The 27808-nt window shown below is 38.0% G+C and overlaps 1 protein-coding gene across 2 annotated transcripts; it reads left to right on the top strand.

The window, feature by feature from the left end:
• Positions 1-154: 154 nt before the first annotated feature.
• On the top strand, positions 155-27000 carry LOC122303183 (MADS-box protein AGL42-like). Of its 2 annotated transcripts, none has more exons than XM_043114820.1 (8): positions 155-690; positions 776-977; positions 25229-25310; positions 25610-25671; positions 25756-25855; positions 26068-26109; positions 26206-26247; positions 26618-27000. In XM_043114820.1, the coding sequence occupies exons 2-8, from the start codon at positions 796-798 to the stop codon at positions 26732-26734; spliced, it is 627 nt and encodes a 208-aa protein (XP_042970754.1). In that variant the 5' UTR covers positions 155-690; positions 776-795; the 3' UTR covers positions 26735-27000. The 2 variants fall into 2 exon arrangements, with proteins under 2 accessions (XP_042970754.1, XP_042970753.1); XM_043114819.1 differs by having other exon boundaries at positions 158-690; positions 793-977.
• The last annotated feature ends 808 nt before the right edge of the window (positions 27001-27808 follow it).

Below are 27808 nucleotides of genomic sequence, written 5' to 3'. Positions count from 1 at the left end.
AAAAAATAAAAAAAATAAAAAAAGAGAAATATACTGATCGATAGAAGATTTCTATAATCTTCTGTAGCAACGTCCTTTCTTTATTTTATACGTCAAATCATGATCTTCTGTTAAGTTGCCTTTTCTTCTTTTATTGGTTTGTGGTTGAATATGCTTTTTTTTTTTTTTTTACTGTTTTCTGGGTGTAAGAGCTTGAAAGAGAAAGACAAGGGTTGATGAATAAGGAAATGTAGGGCCTGAGGTCCAGGCGTAAAGAAAAGAGACCATGCATCCATAGCTAAGAAAACCCTCTTTGTTTTTGCTCTTAGAATCTCCCTAGGGTTTCCGAGATTTTCTAACACTCCGATACGTAACTGGGGTTTGTTGTCTAACTTGCCGGTGTCTGTGCGTTCTGGCTGTTCATATAAAAAAATGCCCTTTTTTTTGTGAATCTTTTGCAGATTCTGGAGTTTAGTTTTTCATAAAATATTTTGTTAGTTTTTATCTAGTTTCCTTTTGGTTATGGGTTGTCGCAATTTCTCTCAAGTTTAGCCCTAATTTCCTTCATATTATATATTTCTAAATTCTTCCCTTGCCGGAGTTCTTTGTCTGTAATTTTTCCTGTAAATTTTGAAATATCTTTGATTCTTTCCAATAGTACTTTCTGAGCCAAAGCATAAGCGTTCTTGGAATTTTCACCAAAAGTAGTTGGTGAGATTTGAATTTATTTCATGCTGATCTTTCATACACTTTTCTCCGATACCGATCGGGGACATGGCATACTGATATGAAGCAGTTTTTGTGGTCATTTAGAACATGGTGAGAGGGAAGATTCAGATGAAGCGAATCGAAAACGCGACGAGCCGTCAAGTCACCTTCTCGAAGCGTCGAAGTGGACTGCGAAAGAAGGCCTTCGAGCTCTCCATCCTTTGCGAGGCCGAAATCGCCGTGATCGTCTTTTCCCAGAAGGGCAGGCTCTATGAGTTTTCAAGCTCTGAGTATGTTTCTTTTCTACTTCATCTCCAATACAATAATCATTCAATCCTCCATTTCTTTTTATTCAACTTTTATTTCTCTTTTGTGCTTCTTCGATACGCGTAATCAAAGATTTGTGAGCACTTCCATGTTTTTGGAATACTAATGACTGCGTGATGTAGCACAAGGTCTGGGAAATTGCAGTAAAGGCCTAATATACGAGGAATTTGGCCTTTCTGTGTTGCATATGTTTCTCTTTCGTTTCTTTTCAATTATATGCTCCATGTGTGAATGTCTCAGTGCTATCTAACTTACTTTTTAGCAAGTTCCCCTAGCAGTTGGTTAGATTTTACATGGGACCTTTTTAGATTGGCTAACACCTTTTGAATTCCGCGCATAGCCATAGTCAAGTTAGGAGGCAAAACAGCTCTAGGGATTTCCTTTCTGGCATCTTGCTGTTTTCTTTTCTTCCATCGTCTGGAGTTTCAGAACCATCTCCTTAGTGGGTCTGATCTTTCTGATCTATCTGTTCTGATTCTGTGCCGTTTTTCATCTCTACTGATGTCTCTGAAGTGCCTCTCCAATTTTTAATTGTCTCGTTATGCAGGCAATTTTCGTTCATTAGGGTTTGTTAAAGTGGGATGAAAATACATACATACAGCCACTGAGATTTTGGAAATGGGGAGCCCCCTGCTTGCCTTTGGTCCTTCTGGTTCAACCAATGGGATTTTCGCTATTCGGCCATTTCAAATGCAATTTCTAAACCCTGATATGCATGCTAACATATCATTATTGCAACTTCCCCTAATTTCCTTGCCATCATATATAGATTCCGTCGTATGAGGATTGCATTCTAATCCTTCAATTAAGAAGCCTTATAACAGTAATAAGTTTATTGGGAAAAGTAGCACTTTTAAAGCTGAATCAATCGACATTAATGGTTTTACAGTACAGCGTGATGGATAATATAATGAATATGATTTTCTTGGGTTGTTGTACTTTGTGTGTCTACTCACACAAAACAAATATATATAAATATATATATATATATATATATAATTTATTGCATTTGATTCTGTTGTGAGTTTGGTTTACGTTCATTCTGTTGAGAGCTACTTAATTGTTGCATCAGTTGCACTTGTGATATGTTAGAATATTACATGATTTAGGAGAAACTATCCTAATTATAGTTTGCGTTCTTCGACTTCTAATTAGTCTTGAGCAGCTATTTATCTTGTTTATGTCGCATGCATCGACATTAGGCAAAGATTTTTAGGCCTCGTCTGATTACACATGAATTCATAAATGTTTTATTGAAAGTTGAATACAAATATTGTTATAATGTAATTTTTAATATTAATATTGTTTTGAGATTTGAAAAAATTGAATTGTTTATTATATTTTGTGTAGAAATTTGAGAAAATTGTAATGATTATATGAGATGAGATAGTTTGATTTTGTGTAACCAAACCAGGCTTTAATTATGATAGTATAACAATAAGTACTCTTTCTTTCACTCCACCAGATTGAAAGTTTCTAGGTGATTAAATATTATTACAAAGACACAAATGAAAGTGTAGAGAGCATGGCTAGGAAACAAAAGTGTAGATCAAGAGCATGACGACTTTGTATCATGTTTTTTTCAATAGTTTTATTCATGCTTGTGCCCACATATGCAATATATTCACATGCATATAAATGTTAGTTAAGACTTAATTTTATGTTGTACAAGATTTCATGCATGCTACCAATTGTTCTCATCTAAATCTATGTTGAGCTAAGTTGTATTGTATCTTCCTATTAACTCTTGGTTTCATAGTTTTAAACTAGTAAAATATAACACGTGATTTATTTTTCATGTAAAATAAATATATAATTGAAAATTGAGTCTGTGGAAAATTATACTCGAACATATGGAAAACGGTTTATGCTTAGCTGCAGTGTGAACCATCTTTCAATTTAAGTCCATGGCTCTTGTGACCAGCTCATTATCTCCCTTCAATGAATTCTTTGTGCTACCATCACCTCATGTCCTCTCCTCCTTAACTTTAATAACCACCACCAATATCACACCTCACTCGCCCCACTCCAACCATGACCACCACTTCCTCTCCATCCTTCCATTCCTCTCGGCCTTGTCCATCTGTTTTTAGAGGGTCCAAGTGATTTGAGTAGAATATGCAAATATACGCAAGAACACAAAATTGCAGCACACATACTTCAAGAACAAGCTACTTGAGCTACTAGTACATGTTAAGACAGCCGTATCGTTGGAAGGCTAGGGGTTAAGTTGACATTAACGTCTCTAATTCAAAACCGAATGAAACTTTGACCACAAGCAACAACCGGTACACTTCAGGGAAGTACAGAAATCATACCAATACTGCAACAAGAACACCACCTCATAAACTACAACCAAGATCGAGAAAACCCAACAAGAAAAAAAGCCATAGGGGGCAAAAGATGCAACCAGCAGATAAACCGGCCCATAACATGAGTGCATGTGTGAAACCAGCAGATAAACTACAGTGTTCACACTTTCATATCCTTTTCAGCAGACTGATTTGTACAAGCTCTAATGGACAAAGCTCGCATAGGCTAGTCTTTTGTAAGAAATGGGACTACCATGAAAAAATGTTAAAAAAAAACTTTCATATTCTTTTCAGCAGACTGAATCATGATAAATGATGCAGTCTGATTTGTACAAGCTCTAATGGACAAAGCTCGCATAGGCTAGTCTTTTGTAAGAAATGAGACTACCATGAAAAAATGTAAAAAAAAAAAAAAAACCTCTCTTTTTGATTGTGACCCACATTTTTCTTTTTGTACGTACCTAGTATTACTCTTGCATAATTACATACATACATACATATATATATATGTATCAACTCTCAACATAAGTGAAGTTTGAACCAGTTATTAGGTTGTGAGGGTGTAAAACCGTGGAGGGAATTACGCTTCATTTGCGTCCAGAATAATAAGAGTAATCATCCAATGCACACTTCCATATCTTTTTGTAAGAATATTCTCTTATTTTATCTATGAAAATCCTATATTTGACCTGACAAGACACGTATGGGGTAGGTTACATATGAAAAAACATAGACGGAGGTGAATAGGCGTTCTATGCCAATGATGACCAGTTCAAAAGTTCAAGAGGGATAACTTTTCCAGCAATTATAGTCAATAAAAATTACAAATACGCAAGGAAATTAAAGTAAATAACACAATGTTTTTGTTGAAGAAGTAGACTCACACAAGCAATTTCTCAATAATTAAGTTCATAGACGCACACAAGTAATTTCTCAATACTTAGTTTTTGATTAATCATAAGATGGCTTGCATATTAGGTTCAAACCCTTTTCTAGGTGTCATCGTACCAAGAGGTTTTTTCCTTAAATTATTCAAGGTACACTTGCAGGAAACTTCTTGCAGATGGCTTGTGCACATCCAGAATTAGTCGGGACGCTGTTTCTAGACACCCCGTGCCAATAAAAAAAAAAATTAAAGAAACAAGAAAATTCTAGTGTTTCTCTCTCAGTATTGGGGAATGAGAAGTTCTTGCTCTTTATAATGTTCCACTGTGGCTCTAATTGTATTATTGACTAGTCCTTTTGAAGTATAAGCCATGTAGCTTGTGCCTTCCATTGTGGCGTTACATTTGACAATTACGTGACAAAACTAATAATGCAAACAATTGAACCTAATTCTAACAAACCATAAAAATATGATCATTCCAATTACAAGTGCAGTTGCATAAACAATACCCCCGCTTCTCGAAACCACTCAAGAACACAAACACATAGAGAACAAAAATAAAACGAAAATTATTGTTATATTTTCAATATATAACTAGGGGATGATTATTAAATGCTATCTTATAAGCTTAGCATGGTAGCATAATGGTGAAGTAGTAGTGTAACTAGTGTTTCTAGCATTACTCTTTAATTAAACATATATAATACAATGATTAGAAAAGATCATTCTGAAATATTGTTAATATAAATCAAAGGGTCGAAGACACATTATATATCGACATGGATTAGATATGTTTCATAATGTCAAACTACATCATATATGCAACATTAGAAACCCATCCCAAACATATCTTTTCCAACTAATCTAATAACTACACCCTGATCTGTCAATCTACACGCTAAAGTACTCTTCCCTTTTTGGGTCATGAAATGATATGATCAAAAAATAGAATATCAAACAAAAGAACAATGATACAGAAAGTGATACTTAATGCTAACGCAATTTTTATGCACCAAAAATAAACTCCCCCTACTAAGATCAAAATGTGAGATATATATATATATTTTAAAAAAAAAAACACTCCCACTTTTTAATTGCATCCCTCACTCAAGGTGGAGAAAAACCAAAGTTACATTAACAAATCAACCAATGCCAAGACCAACTATACAAATTGAAAATAAAAACAAATTATTTCCTAAAAGAAGGAAGCCCCAATTTATCGGGCCGAATAATGCCTTTCAAGACCCGTGGTAAATTATGGTGGCCTTCATCGCTAACATTGTTCCCCATCTCACCTTGTCGTGCTAGGAAATCAGCCGCTTGGTTACCTTTGCGATATTGGTGGATTACAATAAAAGTCATCCCCTCAAGTGCCAACACTAAGTCTTCCAAAAATCTCATAGATACCACAAAGTGCATCTACCCTTAAGAAGCCAATCCACTACCAATTTGGAATCACTTTCAATAAATTAAAAAGTGAGATTGATTGGGAAAAAAAAATTAAAAAGTGAATATATAACTTTGATAAATAACTCAACACATTTAATATTAACTAATCGCAGCATGTATTCAATGCAAAGGCATCATATCTCGTTCACTATATCCATTGTTGTCTGAACAACTTGCCCAATAGCCCTTTACTTGCAGACAGTACTATTGCTAAGTATCATATCATGGGGAATGTTTAGTCCTCGAGCATTTTGAGGATGGTTTTTTGGAATATTTACAAGTCCACTGCTTAGCATCTTCTTCACGTGTCCATTAGCTCTTATCTTCTCTCTTATAATCCTAATTGGTTTGCTCACTTTTGTCATTTCTAGTCACAAGTTCAATATACATAATGATCCACAAAGAACGCAACTATTATATATATCAGTACATTAGAAAGGCTGTTATATAAAGCTCATAGTTATGAATTGTAATTATTAAGTCTCACTCATTGTTTCGCCACCATGTTTCATGGTAAATTTGTGAAAGGTTCTCTCAACGATGAATCGTATGTGAGACTTCAAATTGAGTTACAAGATTTTGCCAAGTTACATGAAGAGGAAATCATGTAATGAAAGGAAAAGAAATTGTAAGGTCTTGTCAACTTCCTCATACACTTCATGCATCTTATAACTCCAACATTCAAAATACGATCACTTGTTACCTCTTGATCAGTCTAGGACCCGTGAAAGATATCTGAATGGAACAAGCAGTGATAAACTGGTGTTTCTCTTTTGATATGGTTATATTGGTAGCCAAGCACCATAGGTAGTACTAGATATCAACCCACAAATTGTTATGTAAGATTGAGTAATAAAGTGATAAATAGACATATTACCATCCTTTCTCCCAAATGCAATATTGCATGTAATATTCCAAATTGTGAGTAAGCTATTCATTAGGTTGCTCACTTGTAATTGAGTTGAGCAGTGGTGGGGCTAGAGGGTTGAGGACAAAATTTTGGAAACACCCTAGCTCTTATAAATTTTATGCACTCCCATTGGCAGAAAACCATGTTGAGGCAAGAGCCTCCCCCCAAAAAAATATCATTACTATTTAAATTCAAATAAAATTTGATAAAAAATAATATTGATCTCAAAAATTTAAAAATTTCATAAAATATTTTAAAAATATGAAAATTTTCTTCTAATCCCATCTAAAATTCTTGAGTCTTCTTGAAATATGAAAAAAATAGTTTCTATATTTTCTTAAAGTTCATAATTTTTTATCAATAGCAAAGATTTTATTGATCAAAAGAATAAGTTTTGCATCCAAAATATGAAAAACAAGTATACATGCATAAAAAATACCAAAAATATACCACCGAAAATTTAAAAACTTGACAATATGTGTTAAAAAATATACAATGCAAAAAATATTTCTTATAAATTGAATGAGTATGAAATTAAATTATGTCTATAATGTATTTTCTTATAATTATAAACAAAAAAGTGTATAATATATACATGCACATAGACATAGGCATGTATGCAAGCATTGTTGTCATTGCATAGATCAATATAGCCCCTCCCAACGTAGCGTTTCTGGTTTTGCCATTGTGCACCCCCCCTCCCTGCTCTAAAAAAAAAAAAAAAAAATGAAATCGCCCTCTTAAAACCTCCTTTAAGGGGCATGTTTGGACACTTGGAATATTTTAAAATTTTATGAATAGTAATCAAATGGTTTGAGTGAAAATTTTTTATTGGATTTTGAGAAATGTGAAAGAAAAAGTTGAATAAAAATGTTATAAAGTTAAAAAATAATTTGAATATAATTTTTTAATATTGCTTTTATTTTTAAGTTTGTAAAAGTTGTATTAATTTTTGTGTTTTATTTTAAAATTTGTAAAAGTTATATTGGTTTTTGTGTTTGAATAATAATTAAGTAATGATTAGGTTAAAAATTTAAAATTTTGAAATTGAAAAATATTTTTGTGTAGGGGGTGGGCAGCGGGGCCCCGCATCCAGCTACCCCGCCCCCGTTCACCCCGCCCCCGCACGGCGGGGATGGCAACACCGCCCAACATGGGTGGGGGCAGGGGCCCCCGCTCCGCATCTAGTCCCCCTAGCAGGGGTGGGGGGCAGGGAGGGCCCAACCCCGCCCCGTATTTCTCCCGCCTCGCCCCCTACATATATATTATATATATACATAAATATTTATATATATATAAAAACATAAATATATGTTTATATATATAAATTTAAAAACTATATAGTTTAAAACTACTACACTACAACTTACATAAAATATGTACTAGCAAATTTAAAAACTACATAATTTTTAAATTATAGTCATATTTACAAAATTTAAATTTATAATTTGGATCTAAAAATATATTTTTTATCACTTTTAGATCTAGAAATAATTTTTAAATATAATTAAATGTAGTTCATAATTAAAGTGAAAATGAAGCGAGGTGAGGGACAGATGGGAAAACCCCACCCCCCGCATGGTGCGGGGCGGGGTGCAGGGAGGGGGCTACCCCGCACCGTATGGTGTGGGTAGCACCCCTATTTTTGTGTTTGAGTAATGTTTAGAAATGAAGTTTTGATAATTTTTTACCCGTCCAAACATGCCCTAAATCTCAAAAGACTTTAAAAATATTTCCATGGTCTAAAAAACATTGAATAACGCAGTAATTCCAAAACCTATTATAGCACAATGAAATTTTGAATCACCCTATTTCTTGTGATCTCCACTCACACATCTTGATGTGGTAGATTTCAAGTAGTTGTTAAGTAGTTGATAAAAGTGATCATGTGTGAAAGACATGACATATAATGACTATACGTAAATGGCAATGACAAAGTTTAAGATGAAGAGTAGCATTCCTCTTTTGAAAACCTCATGTCTTCATGAAAGGTCTGGAACCCATAGCAGGTCATCCCAATAGTTAAGACTTTGTAGGGCTAAAAAAAATGAAATGTTAGTTTGGATTCAATCCTAAGCTAAATACAAACTCATTATTTATTGAGAAATGATTTTTGTAGTCATGGAGTGCGCAAGCGTCGCACACTTATTCTGAAAAAGTGAATAAATATGAGTCCTATATGAAAAAAATAGTTTTTAATAGTGGACTGTACTTTTTTTCAAAATTAGTATGCGGCACTTATACAACTTATAACTGTATTTAACATTACTCTTATTTACTTAGAAACAAGTCGAAACCGACCTTGACCTTCAATGGTTGGTTTTGTCGGTTTGCACTTTCACTTTTCTACCTCTCTTGGACTGGATGTATTGATAATATTTTTATGAGTAGGAATTTCTTTTCTAGTTATTGGTCCGATAATGGTACAACTCTAATTTTAAAGCTTAATTTTAATATTAAAACACGATTTTAATTTGTAATTGTAAAGAAAATGGATGATTTTGAATTTAAATTGCCAAAAATTCCAAGCTCAATTAATTTTGGCATGTATTTATTTTTAAATTGTAAAGCCCAAATTGTATTTGAAGAAAATAATAAAAAGAAAATTTGGCATTTTGAGTAAACGAGTAACAATAAATCCTAAGTCTCTAACATCCACATCACATATACTTTTTTATTTTTTATAAGAATTCATTCATAATAAATATTACAGACATTTATCAAGGCATACAACTTGAGAAATAAAGTGTGGAATACAATCCCACTGCATCATTAAACTCTCAACATTATAAGTATACCTGGCAAGCATATGAGCTATCTCCTTGCCTAGTCGACAAACATGTCGAATGAAACATTCTTCATAGAACAACAAATCCTTTCTGGTTTCCAGCAGCAAACCCTTTCTTAGTTTATCTGCTGCTACCTTTGGATTGAATAGAGTTCTTATTTTATTCACCTGACACCATTTTGTGTTCTCATTAATGATACTCTCCACAATGTCATCCCTCTGCTCTTCCATGATAATTGTGTCTTCCATATATAGGGCTTGATGTCCTGGAATCTAGTTGTCTCCATATTTTAGCCCTTTGACCATTCTCGATCCTCCATCTGCTCCCTTTAATCAGCCACTTATTTGCTTATGAAATTCCTCTCCAAGCATAAGATGGATTATGCCCCTGCCCCTCATCAAGAAATTGGCCTTTTGGAAAATATCTAGCTTTATAGATTCAATGCATAGTGTTCTCTTCTTGCAAGATTCTCTATCCTCGTTTAGCTAACAAAGCTAGATTGAATGTTCTCAAATCCTTGAAAGTTGAAACCTAGGCCTCCTTTAAACTTTTGTTCACACCATATTTTCTCAATTGAAACTGATCCAGTTAATCTTCCTCTCACTCTTCTTCTGACCCTACTAAACTCGAGCCATAATTGATTCCATCTCTAAGCACAAACTGCTAGGCAGTAGAAAGCAACTCATAGCATATGTTGGAATAGAAAGTGCTACAGCTTTGATTAGCACTTCCTTTCTACCCTGAGAATTCTTTCCAGCTTTGAAGTTTTTGCTAAACCTTATGTTTAATTTCTAAGGAGGCCTTTACTTTTGACCTCTCTATAACAGGAGGCAACCCCAAATGCTTCTCATATTGTTGAACACTTCTTACCCCCACATCTGAAGAAAATTCTCTTGCACCTTAGGTTTCGCATTCTTATTGAATACCATAGAAGTTTTGTCCATATTGATCTTCTGGCATGAAGCCTTCTCATACTTGTTGAGCAACAATTGAAGATGTTTGCTTGTTTGAAGGTCTGCTTTGCAAACAAAAACACTATCATCTGCAAAGAGTAGACTTACAATAGGAGCCCCTCTGCATATCTTGATACCTGACACTGTGTTATCTCTCTCAGTTATTTTCAGTAAAGATATCAACCCCTCAGTATATAAAAGGAACAGATAAGGGGATAGAGGATCTCCTTGTTGTAGCCATCTACTAGGTATAATAGGCCTTATTGGATCACCATTGACCAATATAGAGAAAGAGACAGTAGATATACATAACATGATCATATTTATTAGCTTCTGTTCAAACCCCAAAGAGATCATCAGAGACTTTATCTGATATAATGGCCAAAAGTACATGTTTCAATCTATTAGTAATGACTTTTGAAATCAACTTATAAATAACATTGCATAGACTTGCGGGTCAAAAACCAGCCACTTTAACATAATCTTTCTTCTTGGGGATTAGAGTAATAAATGTATGGATGAGAGATGTAGGGAATTCACCTATGTTACGAGCTGTCGGTACAACTGCTGTGATTGATCTGCCCACTATATGCCAGAATTTTTGAAAAAACAATGGAGCCATGTCATCAGGTCTAGGGGCATTCGAGAGATGCATTTGTTTCAGTGCTTCAATTACCTCCTTTGTAGCGTAATTCCTTACTAGCTCTTCATTCATTGATGCAATCACTGCTCTCTTTAGAGTTTCGAGAAAATCCACTTTACCACTTTCACTAGAGGCAGAGAAAAGTTGCTGAAAATAGTCCTTTATAAGTTTAACATGGGCTTCCCCCTCATACCATTCTCCAGATTCATCTTGGAGTTTTGAAATTCTATTTTTTTTTTCTTTTGTGTGAACTTTGAATTCTGATCCCCTTCCTTTAATCATAGTGCCTTTGACCTCTGTCTCCATATAATCTCCTCATTTTCTAACCATTTATTAACCTCTGCTCTAGCGCTTTTATGATCTTCTCTTGCACATGCTTCAGTTTCTGTCTGGCCTTATGGAGTTGATGACGAACTTTGACAAATTTTGTACGGTTCCATATTTCCAATTTCTAACTGCAATATGAAATCAGGTCCATCACTTTTGACAAATTATGATCGCCATTGCCACTTCTAGCAGTTTCTTCAATGATAGCATCACAATCCATCTCCCCTATCCATATGGTTTCAAATCTAAACAATTTGTCTCTCTTCTTCTCGAAATACTTCACATCTGTATCTATCCAAATGGTCAAATGATCTAAATAAGCCACTGTGCCATGGGTCACCTTGGCATGTGGAAACAAACTTTCCCACTAAGAACTGGCCAAGAACTTGTCAAGTCTTTCATTGATACTATGGCCTTCCTCTCTTCTATTACACCATGTAAACTTTGGCCCAGTATACCCCAAATCCTTCATAGCACAATCAATTAGCATATCTTTAAAGTCATTCATATGCTTCTCAAGTCTCACTTGCCCTCCCCATTTTTCATCCTGAGATAAAATTTCATTAAAACCACCGAAAACTACTCAGGCCTCTCCATTTTTTCTACACGATGATCTTATGATATCCCACGTTTCAAGCCTGTGATTAGTCTTAGGATGCCCATATGTATCTGTAACAAAAACATTCCACAGTATCAACCACGCATTCCTTAATACGCGCATCAATATGTAACTTTGAAAATTTCAAAATAGCCAAATTAATCTCTTCAGCATAGCAAAATCAGTCTGCATGTACAATGACAGATATTCATTGACCTTTGACCTAGATGTAGGCTGGTGTGTTGGTTTGATTATTGTCAAGGTCTGATTATCTGGTTAAAGTTCAGTAGATTAGTGGTATTGTGAGTTGGTTTCAATGGGATTTTTTAGAGAGGTTGGAATAGATTCAAAATTGTTCACTCTTGTAAAAGAGGGAGCCCAGCTTCGCATCATAGAAAGAAGTTGGAAGAGGCAACAGGAACTCTTAGTGAAGCAGAACATTTTACAGTGGGTGTGTAACAGTGTAAGGCTTTAGAGAGTTGCTTGAGCAGGGAGAAGGATGAGTTCTACAGCTCCATTCGAGAGGGATCCTCCAGCTATTTAGCTCAAAAATGCTACAACAGTAGGGGTAGATTTCTAGAGGTGGCAGAATACAAAGAGGGTGGAGGAAGGAGGCTTATCATTTTCCCGGAAGGGGATGGGGGGAAAGGATGGAAGAGACTGAAGGAGGCCTTGGGGGAGCTGCTGAAGGAGGAGAAGACATAGGGAGGACTTCACGGGGAAAGGCCTCCGGCGGGGAAGACACGGACGTATAGGGAGGTGCTGGGAAGTAGAGGGTGTCAGGGACCAAGTGATGGAGTAAGGCTTTCTAACAAGCAGTTGCCTTGAGCTCCTCAAGGAGTACATTACTCAGAAGGTGGCAGGGGGGAAGACTGGGTTGCATGTGGGAAAATGGAAGAGCTACAGGAGCAAGTATGGAAGTTGCAGAGGGAGATGGAGACTTTGAAGATTTTTGTCTGGCGAAATAAGGAAGGCTGTGTTTGTAGCCGTAGGGATGCTGAGTTTGAAGGGCTGGGCTTGTTTAAAGACAAGGCCCAAGTGAAAAAAGGAAGAGTTGAGGTCTGGAAGGAAGTGAGTGGGCCGAAAAGAGTGGGTTGGGAGAAGGGCCCACGGATACATGAGGCAGGGCAGTCGGGTGGGGCAGTTGTGGTTAAAAATAAATCTTGTGGGCTGCCGGGCCCCAGCAAAAGGCCTAATATGGGTGCAGGAGATTTGGGCCCGGACAAAGGCCCATTACTGGCAGACCCAGTCTCGTCGAACACGGGTGGGGTACGGCCCGTGGACCCGGTAAGCAAGGTTCAGCCTTTAACGGGTTCTAAAAAACCCGAATCCCAGCCACCAACGCCGGTCGTGTTGCTGCCGGAAGGGGAGACGTCGGAGGAGCAACAGACTGTGCCGGCGATGAGGGTGGACCTTTCCGACGACGGCACGCAGGTGTGGGATGGCCGGAATGTGGAGATGGACCTGGTAAAGGACACGACGCAAGGAGAGGAAGAGCCGGATGCACCTATTCGGACCCAGAAAATGCCGATGAGGAGCTCGGAGACTCCGGCAAACCTTTCTGGACTTATTCTCGAGGTGAATGAGCATGTGATGGAGGTGGACCTTGGAAGGGACACGGCGCAACGAGAGGAAGGGGGGTCGGGTGCATCTCCTCAGACCCAGAAAACGCCGATGAGGAGCTCAGAGACTCCGGTGAAGCTTTCTGGACATATTCCCGAGGTGAATGGGCACGTGATGACTTCTGTGAACATAGAGGAAGAGGTGCCTTCGTCTGTGAAGATCCTGGAGGTTGGTGGAGCTCCGGTGGCTCATTCTGGTTCACTTGTGGGGGATTTTGAGGTGATGGCAAGGGATGGGGAAGGCTTGGAAGACTCGGAAGTGGAGGGGTCTCTAGAAGGGCTGTCCACTGATGATGAGTACGCGCTGGCTTTGACGGAACAACTGGATTTGACTGTTTTTTCTGGGGTAGAGGAAACTAGAGAGGTGGACCCGACACCACTGAATTTTTTGTTTCCTATCAATCCTGGAGTTTCCGGATGGGTGTTCGATAAGGTGAAGGAGATTCAAAAAGTAGTGGGATTAGAGTGCGTGGGATATGAGGAACAGTTTATGGCCCTGTTGACAGTTATAGAAGCAGGGCATCAACAACAACAGAAATCCGTCTTGAAAAAACAGCGAGAGCTTAAGCGGTTGACGTGGTCTTTGAATACTGAGGGTAGCTCTAGTAGGAATAGGTCGAAAGGGAAGGGGCCAACCCATTCTCCATGAAACCAAAAATCGTATCATGGAATGTCCGTGGACTAAATGAGGCTACGAAAAGATTGCGGATAAGGAACTTGCTTCGGGGGTGGAAGGTAGACATTGTTTGCTTGCAAGAGATCGGGGGTGGAAGGTAGACATTGTTTGTTTGCAAGAGACCAAGATGAAGCTGATTGATAGGCGAATTGTGAGAAGCTTGTGGAGTGGTGTCCATGTAGATTGGGTTTACTTGGCCTCTAACGAGGCGTCAGGTGGAGTGGTAGTCATGTGAGATAGGCGGGTGGTGGAAAAAATGGAAGAGTTTATAGGGAGGTACACAGTAGCATGCTCGTTTAAGAGCGTGTCAGACAACTTTTTATGGGCTTTTGCAGGTGTCTACGGGCCTAATTTGGATAATAACAGAGTACTTTTGTGGGAAGAACTAGCCGGTCTGCATAGTTGGTGGAATCTCCCTTGGTGTATCGGGGGAGACTTTAACGTTACTAGATTCCCAACTGGGGGACCCGCCACGTGGGCTAACAATCAAACGTGGTCCCGTCTTGATCGCTTCCTCATATCCCCGGAATGGGAAAGCCATTTTCCTGATGTCTGGCAAAGGTGCTTGCCTCGCATTAGTTCAGATCACTGGCCTATCTTGCTTGATTGTGGAGGGTTGAGAAGTGGGCGAAGATATTTTAAATTTGAGAACACGTGGCTAAAGTCAGAAGGTTTCGTGGAACGAGCAAGACAGTGGTGGGTGTCGTATCATTTTCAGGGTACTCCTAGTTTTATCCTTGCTAGCAAGTTGAAAGCATTAAAAAGAGATTTGAAGCTTTGGAATACACAGTCTTTCGGTGATCTGAGGGAAAACAAAGAAGGAAAGATGAGGGAGATTCAGGAAATTGAGCAGATCCAAGAGGTTAGACCCCTTACCCAAGTAGAAGTAGAACGGAGGAAATTGTTGGGGGAGGAGCTGGAGAGAATTATCCTGATGGAAGAGATTTCATGGCGGCAAAAATCAAGAGCTTTGTGGCTTAGGGAAGGAGATCGTTGCACCAAATTCTTTCATCGGGTTGCAAACTCTCATAGGAGAAACAATAATATTGAGATGCTGAATATTGAGGGTACGGAGTGCAGGGAAGAAAGCGCTATTAAGGCCCATTTAGTTGGCTTTTATGAACAACTCCTTACCGAACCGATGAGTTGGCGACCACTTCCTGATGGTTTGGTCTTTGACTCCATTGGGGAGAGTGATGTTTGTCGTATGGAACGGGCTTTTGAGGAAGAGGAAGTGGCGGAGGTTGTGCGAAAATTGGCTAAGGATAAGGCTCCGGGGCCGGACGGGTTCTCTATGGGTTTTTTTCAAGAATGCTGGGAGGTGGTTAAGGAAGACATTATGAAGGTGTTCCAAGAACTCTACGTGGCTGGAAAATTTGAAAAAAGTCTAAATACAACTTTCATTGCTTTAATCCCAAAGAAGGTGGGTGCTAATGAGGTAAATGAATATCGTCCCATCAGCCTAGTCAGTAGTGTTTACAAGATCATCTCTAAAGTGTTAGCAAACCGGCTTAGTGAAGTGGTAGGGAAGCTTATCTCTAAGCCTCAGAATGCCTTTGTTAAAGGTAGACAAATCCTTGATGCGGCACTTATTGCAAATGAGTGTGTGGATAGTAGAATGAAGAATGGTGGTAATGGAATCATTTGCAAGCTGGATATGGAGAAGGCATACGATCATGTAAACTGGAATTTTTTGCTATATATTCTTGGGAGATGTGGTTTTGGGGAGAAGTGGAGATCATGGATTCAATGGTGTGTGTCAACGGCTAAGTTCTCTGTATTGTTAAATGGGAGCCCAGCTGGCTTCTTCCATAGCTCACGAGGCCTGAGACAAGGTGACCCATTGTCGCCTTTACTGTTTGTTGTTGTGATGGAGGGACTAGGCAGGATGATGTCGGCTTTAAGTCGGAATGGTATGGTGGGCGGCTTTTCGGTTGGAACCCAGGAGGGGGGCATTATTAATATATCTCATATACTTTTTGCAGATGATACCCTTATCCTTTGTGATGCAGATCAGAGTCAGGTGCGGACGTTGAAGGCAATGCTTCTGTGTTTTGAAGCAGTGTCTGGATTAAAAGTGAACTTTGATAAGTCCGAGATAGTACCTATTGGAGGAGTGCCACATTTACGACAACTGGCTCAATCGCTAGGATGTAAGATAGCTTCATTCCCACTGACATATCTGGGTCTTCCATTGGGGATAGGGGCAAGATCGCCTCTCTTGTGGGAACCAGTTATTAAAAAAATAGAGAGAAGGTTGGCGAGTTGGAAGAGAATATATTTGTCGAAAGGAGGAAGACTCACTTTGATTAAGAGTACTCTATCTAATGTGCCTACATATTTCCTATCCCTTTTTCCTATTCCAGCAAGAGTAGCAAGCCGTATTGAGAAATTAGAAAGAGACTTTTTGTGGGGCGGTTTGGGGGAAGAGTTCAAGTACCATCTGGTTAAGTGGGGAACGGTGTGTCGTCCTTTTTCTAAGGGTGGTCTGGGTATAAAAAATGTGAAGACTTTCAACCAGGCACTTTTGGGTAAATGACTGTGGAGATATAGTCGGCAACCGGATGCTTTATGGCGAGGGGTGATTAGGTGCAAATATGGAGATATATGGGGGGATGGTGTACTAAAGAAGTTAGAGGAGCTGATGGAGTGGGGTTGTGGAAACATATCAGGAAAGGGTGGACAGTCTTATGTCGGCACGCCTGTTTTCAGATGGGGAATGGTACCAGGATCAAATTTTGGAAAGATATTTGGTGTGGTGATATGACGTTACATGAGTTGTTCCCCTTTCTTTATCAATTTGCCAGCAATAAAGAGGCTTCAGTAGCGGAGGTTATGGGTTTGTCGAGGGGACATTTTCATTGGAACATAAGTTTTAGCAGGGCGGCGCAAGATTGGGAGATGAATAGCTTAGTGGATTTTTATAGTCTCTTGTACTCTATGAGGCCGAGCAATCAACAAGAAGACTGGTTATGGTGGGTCCCACACAAGAAAGGTAGGTTCTCAGTTCGCTCCTTCTATATTGCTCTCGAGCAAAATCCTAACTGTCAGATCCCTTGGAGAAGGATATGGAAACATAAGGCGCCCCTTAAGGTGGCTTTCTTTGTGTGGACTGCTGCTTTGGGCAAGATCCTCACAACTGATAATTTGAGAAAAAGGAGGATTATTGTGGCAAATTGGTGTTGTATGTGTAAAGGAGGGGGCGAGTTGGTAGACCATCTTTTACTACACTGCAAGATTGCAAGGGTTTTGTGGGATGAGGTGCTAAGTAGAGTGGAGTTGGGCTGGGCTATGCCGGGGACAGTGGCGGCAGCGTTGGCCTGCTGGCCCAATATAGGTGGCCAGCCCTAGATTTCAGCGGTTTGGAGGATGATACCACTTTGTATCATGTGGTCTTTATGGCAGGAGAGGAATGCAAGGACTTTCGAAGACATGGAGCGAACAGTAGAGGAGCTGCTGACTTTGTTTTTTAGTACGCTTTGTAATTGGGCCATTGCTATTGATTTCAATGGAATGGTCCTCCATGATTTTCTTGTCTCTCTTGCCCCCGCTTAAAGGGGTAGTTTCTTGTACATACTGGGCTAGGCTTTTTCTTTAATTAATACAATTTTGATTACTTATCAAAAAAAAAAAACATAGCAAAATCATTCAACATAGCAATATCCCCACTCCTACCCTCACAATCAACTGTAGACAATTATTAGAACTTAATTTTTACTTACATCTTTCAAAATCTCAAGCTTTCAATCTAGTTTGTGGTTTCTTGTAGAAACAGGATGTTGGACACTTCCTTCTTGATTAGTTCTTGAAGAATCCGAATGCCCCGTGGGTTTCCAAGCCCATGAGCATTCCAATTGAGTATTTTCATTCTTCCCGATGGGCTGAACGTTAGCCTTCGCCGATGCAATGTCCTGATTATCGCCATTCTCCACATGTTGTTTCTGCCTTGTCGAAATCCTCTTAGGTGATCTACCTTGTTCATCTCCCCATCCTCTCCGCTCCATCCGCTTCTTAGAAAGGGACTTCGGTTGAATTGTCAATTGCTGCGTTGAAGAACTGTTACTAATCTGAGAGATTGTCCTCCATTTCCGACCCATCAACACATTAGGCCTCAGCATAACTGGAGTTTGTCGCATATCTTCCTTTGATACAGGAGTTTGAGTCTCCAACCTATCTTGGTTCACTCATTTGGCCCATTCTCCTAGGCCACAAGCTAAATGGCCCATTTGTAAATCCCCTTCTAACTACCATGTGGTCCTTCCTCATCCCTTATTTCTGGCCTCAATTTTGCTATATCCATATTTAAATTTTGAACCATCTTTTCTTACGATAAGTAGCAATCCCTCTCATATCGTTGAAAATTCTCTTCCAAGATCTCCTCCTCTCTATTAGGTAATTTGCTATCATTATTGAAATTTTTCGGTTTCTTCGCACTCGATAAATCCACTGTTTGAGATAGTGTAGTAGAATTTGCTCCAATCTCCTCTGATAATGAAGGCTTCCTTTTTTCATTCGCCGGAACGACCGTCAGATCAGATATTTCAACCTCCCGTTTCTGTTCTCATCGGTTCTAACCTCAACCTCCAAAGTTGACTGCTCTCTTCCAGAAATTTGGAAGACATTCATAGGAAAAATGGACCCAAATGGATTCTCCCAAACCTAAATTTATCTTCTTTCCTCTCAATATGGGTTCTGTGATATCAACATTTACACGTATACACATGAATTTCCCCTATGCCATTTCACCATTTTCAATGTCTACTTCCTCCACTCTCTTCCCTTAAAGTTCCCAATCAAATTCTCAACATATTTATTCCTGGCAATGAGAGGTGGGTCATGGAATCAAACCCAAAACATAGCTTTTGTAAGTTGTATTTGATGAATCTATTGACATCCTTCTACCTCCTTTATCATCACCAAGTGTTTGTCGAATGACCAAGGTCCTTCACGAATAACTCTATCCTTTTTTAAATTTTTAATTTTTTTACTCATTTTAAGAAGAAACCGGGACCTTAATTTTATTGATAGCCTTCACTTATGGCGGAGGAAAACCATGGTAACAATTCAAATTCCTGGAGGTTACAAACAAAGACCCAAAACACAAGTATATAAAAATACCATAAGCAAACCAAACACTATACAATATACCCACAAACTAGAATAAGCCAACCCAAAAAACTTAATAAACATTAAAAAAACTCTTAACCAGTTCGAATTATAGGTAGACCTAGTCTTTCTATATGCAAAAAGCTCCTAAGACGAGACGAAATATCCATAGAAGACCACCATAGGCTGCTGGATCCCTCCGCTCCCATCCTTGCCAAGAAATCTGCTGAAGCATTCCCCTCTCTCTATATATATATGATAAACTCGGACCTAAACACCTTCAATAATATCCATGACTTCTTCACAATAGTCCTCTAGATACCAGTTTTCACATCTCTACTCCTTTAACCACTTGACAACCAACAAGGAATCTAACTCCACATCAAGATGCACAACACCCATATTTTTAACAATTCGAAGACAATGTAACAAACCCATCAGTTTAGCATAGTTATTAGTACATGTGCCAATAGTAGTTGAGAAAGCCATAATTAGTTTACCATCTAAATCTCGCAGCACACCTCTAGCACCTGCCAAGCCAAGATTCCCTCTTGAGGCTCCATCAACGTTGAGCTTCAATCTACTAGCTTGTGGATGTTGCCAACAAACCAAAGAAGGAATAGGTCTTTTTGGAGGCTGGATAGGAATGTTAAACTCACTAAGAAGAGCTTCATCCCGAGGAGTAAACAATTTTGTAGCCTTTAATTTTTCCTCAACTGTTGCAGAAAATACCCCAGTACCCCTAGTTCTATACGTTAACACTCAACACAAGCTATTAGCATCGACTAGTAACCAATATATATTAATAAGTTAAACACATTATTTGGTTACAAAGGGAAACTCTTTGAAAAACTCCTTAAAGGTAAAATCCTAAAGGGCAACCAAACCTAAGAAAGTCAATTTATTGATTGAGAGTATTACAAGTAAAATGTTTGCAAAATCTTTGTAACTATACACATTTACTCAAGACATGCGACCTGCTTGTCTTCTATCGCAATTGGTAGTTAGAACGTCTGACACTCTGCAATCATTGCCTTTCTTATTGGAACTTCCAGTGGTTGAATCTTGAACACGACAACTCCCTATTGGAGTGTGCTCTCACTCAATTCTACGAATTGAGCTTCTCGAAAAATCCTTCACTCGAGTATTTTCCCTTGCACGATCTCTGTAGTTTTGCCCAGATCTTCAAGCTATTAATGAATGTAAATGTGTGCTGTTCAAGTATCTTAACTCAACCCTTAGCCGACTCCTCTATATATATGCAATGTTGTCATTGATCTGGAGAAGGACTCGGCTGACAAGTTTATCCGGTATCCCAATCAGATATGTTTCTAACTTGCAAACATCTTGGATTGGATTACTTCTTTTGGATTGCATCGAGTTCAGATCAGCTTCTGTTTCTTCAATAAGACTTGCGTCTTTATCTCTTCAACTGATGCTTAGACTTGAAACACACATAGTACTCTTGTCGACTCTTATCTTATAATACAAACAAGATTTGATAAGAGTTACAATTCAAATACTTATCTTTATCGGATCACTACAGTCCTAGAGTCCAATTAAGATTACATTTATTCCTAACAGCATACGCATCTAATCCTAGCTAAACATAAATTACATTTACACTCACCATCCAAAACTTAACTTGGAGCCAAACTGACTCTGACGACTGAAAGATCCCCTTCCATCCGAGCGCGACAATGCCTAATCCACAAATGCTAGGTTATAGTAGATGGCAATATGCCTAGAATCTGCCCCATTTGAGGATTTTTCGACGTCTTAATCAACCATCCATCAACAATGTTTTTCCATGTACTGACACGCGTCCTAACCCAACTTGAGCTGCTGCATATTGCCACACTTTACGTGCAATTTCTCCAGTTGCAAGCACATGATTTAAGTTCTCATACCCACTATTCGAACAACAATTACATTTAGAAACAACCGGAATACCAACATAATTCAATTTGTCATCAACACTTAAGAGAGTTGTTAAAAGCCTTCCACATTGTGACAAAGATATTTTTAAGAACACAAGAATGCCAAACCCACTCAGCCCAACGGATTTTAGGCGATCGAACTCTAATACATTGCCATGCACTCTTCATCAAGAATTTCTCATTTGTATTCTCCTTCCATACAAGTACATCTGCACCATCCCGAGTCTTACTAAAGATTTTCATGACCTCTTCAGCCTTTTCAACTCCAAGAAGACTAACTAATAAATCAACATCCCAACCATTCTCCACCCTACACTCCTTCAATAGAAATTTAGGATTTCCCACAATAGGAAAAACATCTCCTAGGGTACCATCATCCACCTAGTTATCCAGCCAGAAAGCTACATTACCCTCCCTAACTCTCCACTTTGACAAATTAAGGACATCCGGAATGCATGAATAGACCATACTCCAAAACCGCGAACCCTTCCCATGATCCAAAAGTGAAATATGGTGATTTTTGACATACTTAGCTGGGAAAAATCTGGACCATAAAGAGTCTTTAGTAATAACCTTCCAAGCAAATTTCATAAATAAGGATTTTTGAATATCATGAAAGCTTCAAAATCCCAAACCCCCTTCTACCGTCAGCAAGCAAAGTTTATCCCAAGACCTCCAATGTTTCTTAGGCTTCCCTTCTTTCACACCCCAAAAGAAATTACTAAAACTCCTATTAATGCTTTTCATCACCGAAAGAGGCACATATACAATCGAGAGCAAATAAATGGGAAGAATCATAAGAGCATGCTTCAACAATAGAACCCTAGCACCATTGGATGACAAAGTATTTTTTCAATCCTCGATCATGGCCTTAATTTTCCCCATAATTCCTTCGAGGTGGACAGCTTTCAAATGACCCGAAATAATAGGCACTCCTAGATAATTTAAAGATAAAGTTCCTTCCACAAATCCCAACAAACTAAGTGAGGCTCGATGTCTAGCAATCCCAATATGCTTAGAGAAAATTATAGAGGATTTAGCCTTACTCACCTTCTGACCCGACCATCTCTCATAATTAGAAAGTGTATATGAAATAGCCCGAACCAAGTCTTTACTCCTATTAGCAAAAATAACAATATCATTAGCATATAGCAAATGAGAAATAATAAGGGTAGAACGAGGATGAGAGAGCGCACCAATTTTCTATAAGCGAGACTGATTCCTTATCAACCTTGAAAGAGTTTCTTCAACAATAATAAAGAGGTAAGGTGAGATAGGATCACTTATCTCAAACCACGACCACCTTGAAAAAAATCTTTAGGAACCTCATTCATAACCACATAATACCAAGGTAAAGCAATACACTTCTTGATCAATCCACAAAACTGCAAAGAGAAACAAAAAGAGGCCAGGACATGCAAGAGGAAACTCCAATCAACACTATCATAGGCCTTAGCCATATTAATCTTAAGAATGATATTCCCCACACGAACCGGTCTATCCTTATCACAGATATCTTCAAATTTTATGTGTTAGAATAAAATTTAGTTTCCTGAATTTGATATTTTTGACCGGCCTCCAAACTTTTTTCATCATTGCCTTAAACGCATCCCTATTATAGTGTTGTTCGGTCAACACCTTCACTATCAAGCATTTACCTCATCTAATTACTGCATCAGCCAACTTCCCGGATTCCACATACAGCTCCTCTTGCTCTTGTTTCGTTAAAGATAATCTCTTATAGAGAATATCCAGATCTTCCCCCATCCTTGATCCACCACAAATAACTCTGCAGATAAAACTGGGTACGTATGTGTATTCCTGTACGATGACAGGGTTAAGGCCTCTACTCAGGAGAGCCCTGGAGAGGAAAATCTTTTCTTAACGGCCTTTACACATCACATATACTAAGTAGGTCCTAATTAGCGAAAAAAGAAAACTAAAATCAAATGCCTAAAAATCATGGTCAACCCCATGACAAGACACTTCAAAGTTTAAACTCCACCACAACCAGCCCACCAATAATATTCAATGTTCAAACTTCAAAGTCCACCACCACGCAAATTCCACTATAGATTAATTCATTACGACCAATAAGTATAATAAAAATAAAACTATATATTTAAAGTAATAAAATTAAAAATCACAAATTAAGAGCTTTTAGGCCCTCACGAACTCTCGAGTCTCCACCATGCCTACTCTTTATCAATTATTGTAACATTCAATTGTGCATCCAACTCTATACAGACAAGAAACGAAAAAATATTAGTAAACATTTCCAATTAAGCAAATGTAAGAACAAATACCTAATTGGCTACTACATTATATCAAAATGATTATGACATTACGTAGTTCCACCAAGAAGTTCTCAATATAATTTATGGACTCCTGAATATCAATGGGTCTTGATTTTGATCATAGAAAGGTTATCAATTGTTTGCGGGGCCAATGAACTTTAAAAGGGAAAACCAAACATCTCTTTGTACTAAAGGTCGACTTGAAAGCAACGGTAGGAACAAGTATGGCCAATACATCACCCACCTATAATCCTCACAAGAATAGCACATTTGGCTTCAATTTTCTCCAATCAAACCAACAAATCAAATGTGGGGACCATATCTCACAGCCATTTGATAAATAATTTTTTTATTGGTCAATCTTTATTTTAGTTCAAAAAATGACTCAATCGTTGCTTTATCTCACTCATAAGGTCCCATTTTTCTCACTATCAATGTTAGGGGTGTAATCGGTCTAATTTGGTCCAGTTTTTGACAAATTTTGAAACTAAACTAGTATACACCAATTTTAAAAATTTAAAAACCGATACCGGACCTATTCATCACTGAAAGTGACGGTTTTTTGGTTTCAGTCCGATCCTATCCGGTTTTTCTGATTTACCGATTCATCATACTACCATAGAATTAATCTAGAAACAATCAAATAGAACAGATTGAGAAATAGATATATAATTAAATGTGTAAAAATATATTTATAAAAAAGAATGGATATTATAAGCTATTTGATTATATATATATATCAAATACAGACTGGGCCGGGGGTCCAATCCTCCTCCTGGCATGTGGAAGGAGCACCTTGCCCTTGGGGTGCAGGGCAGAATTCCGGGGTAGGAAACCCAGACCCCGCCCATGCTGGGGGCAGGGTGTGGAAGGGGGTGGCCCCTGCCCGCATGGTGAGAGTAGGACCCCTAATTTCAGTCCTAAGTTGAAGAAAAGAAAGCTCAGTAAAAATAATGGTATGAAGAGTAGAAACCAGAAAGTACAAAAAATGAATTGAAAGCATCAACTTCAAAGTTTTGGGTGGTTATTTTTTGGTTAAATTTAACCTAAAAACATACTATAAATGCTGTCTTAAAAAAGTGCAGTAGGGATTGTTCGTTTAAATATAATAACATACAGCTGAGTGTATATACAATATTGCATTACCTTAAAGTGAGAAAATGGTCGTACTAATCTGCGACAAAGACATGAAATTAACCTGTAAGAAAAATAGGTTTGGTTCATTCTAATAACATACTAGTCCAAGATAGAAAGACACAACTCTTTGACCCAAAGCCAACACAACTAATTGGAAAACCAAAATTAAGACCGCTCCTACAGGCGACAAGGGCAAAGAAGAGTCACAAGATTGAAAGAAAACACACAAACATCCACTTGAGCTTATGCATAGACGTTCCAGCTAGCCCCCAAAACATTTCTTAAAGTGGATTAGAAATGCTTAATTACCTCTCACCCATCAGCTAGAACGAACGATAAAAATTAGTTGCTATTACAGTGAGACACTACAAAGGAGTTTTTTCAAGTGAAATTATGATTAAATTTGTTTTGATAAGTGAAATTATGAAGAAACTTGGAAGCTGATCGTATGTTATATTTTCAGTTATCGACTTATAAGTGCAATTCGATCAGTTTCATCATATTGCAAAAGGTGATAATTGAATAGATTATATGAGATCATGATATCATCTTATGTTTTGGAAGTTCAGCATGCAAAAGTTGACAGAACGATATCTTAACCATGCAAATGGTGGGAAATTCAACAATATTGCAGGGGACCAATATATGCAGGTAGGCCTTTCTTATGATCTTGTGATTAGAAGATATACAGTGCGATAGTATGCAGGGGGACCAATTATCATAGCCGTTGTTCGTGCACTTCTCATAAAATCAAGTAGATAGAAATGGTTATTAGTATCATAATTAGATACAGATCCAGCTCGCTGCTCTATGATAATTATTTTTACACATAGGAAAGTTGAGACCTTTGGTGTGCAAGTTTAACTCATTATTTTGACCAATTTATTCTGCAACAATACGAATCCAGTGCGTACTTATTGCTTTTGTGATAAATTACATCCCTTGTGCAGCAACTGATGCGTGAAAATGTAAGCATGGCCAAGACGATGGAGCTTCTTGATGTTTCTCAAAGGTTCTTGTCTTGCTTTGACGATGCTACTTGCTGCGTTTACTAACGGCCTCCCTGGAATTTTAAATTGCAATTTGTTTGTCATAGGAAGCTTTTGGGACATGGTTTAAATTTGTGTACTTGCGAGGAACTTGAGGAGATCGAGAGCCAGCTGGAGCGAAGCCTATGCCGCATCAGGGAAAGAAAGGTACTTCAAAACCTGACCTGAACGCGGCTTCTTGCAGAAATTGTATATTCTCCGGTTGCCATGAAAACGGGAGAGGAAGTTGAGAGGCTGGAAGATTCTGGTTAATAATTATCTTTCACTTCCTGCATCTCGCCATTCTAAGCAACCGAAACGGTAAGAATATGAATATCATATATGAAAAGCTAACAAACAGGAAATGGACTAAATTACAGGCTCAGTTGTTGATGGATCAAATAAAGCATCTAAAGGATAAGGTATATTTGGCTTGGAGACTAACACACGCTCTGTGTTCACTTCTACTACTAAAATATGTGTTTAGTTAATTTTTAAAACCTTTTCATGAATTTCAGGAGAGACTTTTGCGAGAAGAGAATGCAAGCCTAAGAGAAAAGGTGAATACCTTTGGTACTCATGAATCATGATCTACTCAAACCTGCAACTACACCTGACTTTGAAATGTTAGCTATTAGTTGTCTTATAACTCAGTTTTAAGAGAACTGCATGTTTTAGCGGGCTTCCATCTGGGAACTGACCATAAAAATCAATATTTCCATACCAACATACATTTAATTGATCTCCACTTCATGCTTGCCCTAACCAGAAACAAAAAGTAGTTGGGATGTCATTGGAATTAAAAGACACCCAGCTTCTTAATTAGCTTGTCTTGTTGACATCCTTTAGCTGACCATGAATCTTGATGTCTGATATTTATATTTTTAACTTCACACAACTACCTGCGGTGCAAAAAATTGTCTACGTCAGCTACCAGTTGCTCAAGAGAAAGAGATTGTACCCAACTGCAGCCAAAGTAGCCAGGGTTCGGACATAGATGTGGAGACTGAATTGTTCCTTGGACTGCCTCAAATGCGCTGCTCGTAGAAGTATGTGGGGGGCTTTTGGCGTACGTTCTTCCATGATTTCAATAATAATGATACCCTGGCGGGCCGTATATGCATTATATAATTGAGAAGAAATAAGTATAAGTTGTGATTTTCTGTTCACTTGTGATTCCTCATTGCCAAATCATGATGCTTTTCCTTCCAATATTGTGACGTGACATCAAATTTGTCAGCTAGCTAGTTGTATAACGGATCGTAATGTAAGCTAGAAATGATTTCAATGCAATATATAGTATGTTAACCGAATGAATTAGAATTACTCGTAATATTCCTGCATGCATTTACAATTATTATTCACGCAAAAACTTGTAGTTCATATAGGTATTAGATTGAAATCTCGTTCATTTCCTCCCCTTTTGGATATCTGATGATCGGAGACTCGAAGGACTTTGAAATTAATGGATAGGCCAGTGAGAGTTGTGAAATCCGGGCTGACTTGAGTCGACCTGAAGCTCTTAAAATGGGCCGTACTACATGGGTTTGTTATAAGGGACGGGCTTGAGCATTACCGTCCTGCCCAGTGGACAGGGCCTTGATAGCTAAGGTAGACCATAAATGTATCTCTTAAAAAAAAAAGAAAAAAAAAAAGAAAAAAAGAAAGAAGAAGAAGATCATATTATAAGTTTTTTATTCAAATCATATATGGATATTTGAGGTTTCATTAACCGCTCCTCCCATTCTCCCCCACCGGGCGGGGGGATGATTTGAGCTTTGCCTATAATCCAAAAAGTATTACCGCATTTACAAATAAATTTTATAAAAATAATTTTATAAATTAACGTGACTTTATATGATATATTAAATTTATTTTATAATAAAAATAATTTTATAATCTGATCAATCACATTAAATTACATTAATTTGTTAAATTATTTTTATATAATGTATTTCCCTAATCCAAAAGGAAGCCAGAAGCTGCTAGCAGTAGCCTAGCTAACAGATAGAAATGATAACCTTTCCTCTCAATTACCCTTTCCCCTTTATTTGACCAAAAGAAACAACCATGATTGTAATGAATAGGAAGGACGAATAATAAGAGAACTTTTTTGTCTAT

Source organism: Carya illinoinensis, chromosome 3 (assembly GCF_018687715.1).
Source record: "Carya illinoinensis cultivar Pawnee chromosome 3, C.illinoinensisPawnee_v1, whole genome shotgun sequence".
Taxonomy (NCBI): Eukaryota; Viridiplantae; Streptophyta; class Magnoliopsida; order Fagales; family Juglandaceae; genus Carya; species Carya illinoinensis.
The sequence above is the reverse complement of the archived record's forward strand: the minus strand, read 5'-3'. Positions and strand labels throughout refer to the sequence as shown.

What these genes read in the sequence shown, in the direction of transcription:
- LOC122303183 (XM_043114820.1), top strand. Translation starts at nt 796, where the DNA reads ATGGTGAGAGGGAAGATTCAGATGAAGCGAATCGAAAACGCGACGAGC. An exon ending in TATGAGTTTTCAAGCTCTGA is followed by an intron (nt 978 to 25,228) that starts GTATGTTTCTTT and finishes TTGGAAGTTCAG; the next exon opens with CATGCAAAAGTTGACAGAAC. An exon ending in ATGCAAGCCTAAGAGAAAAG is followed by an intron (nt 26,248 to 26,617) that starts GTGAATACCTTT and finishes TGTCTACGTCAG; the next exon opens with CTACCAGTTGCTCAAGAGAA.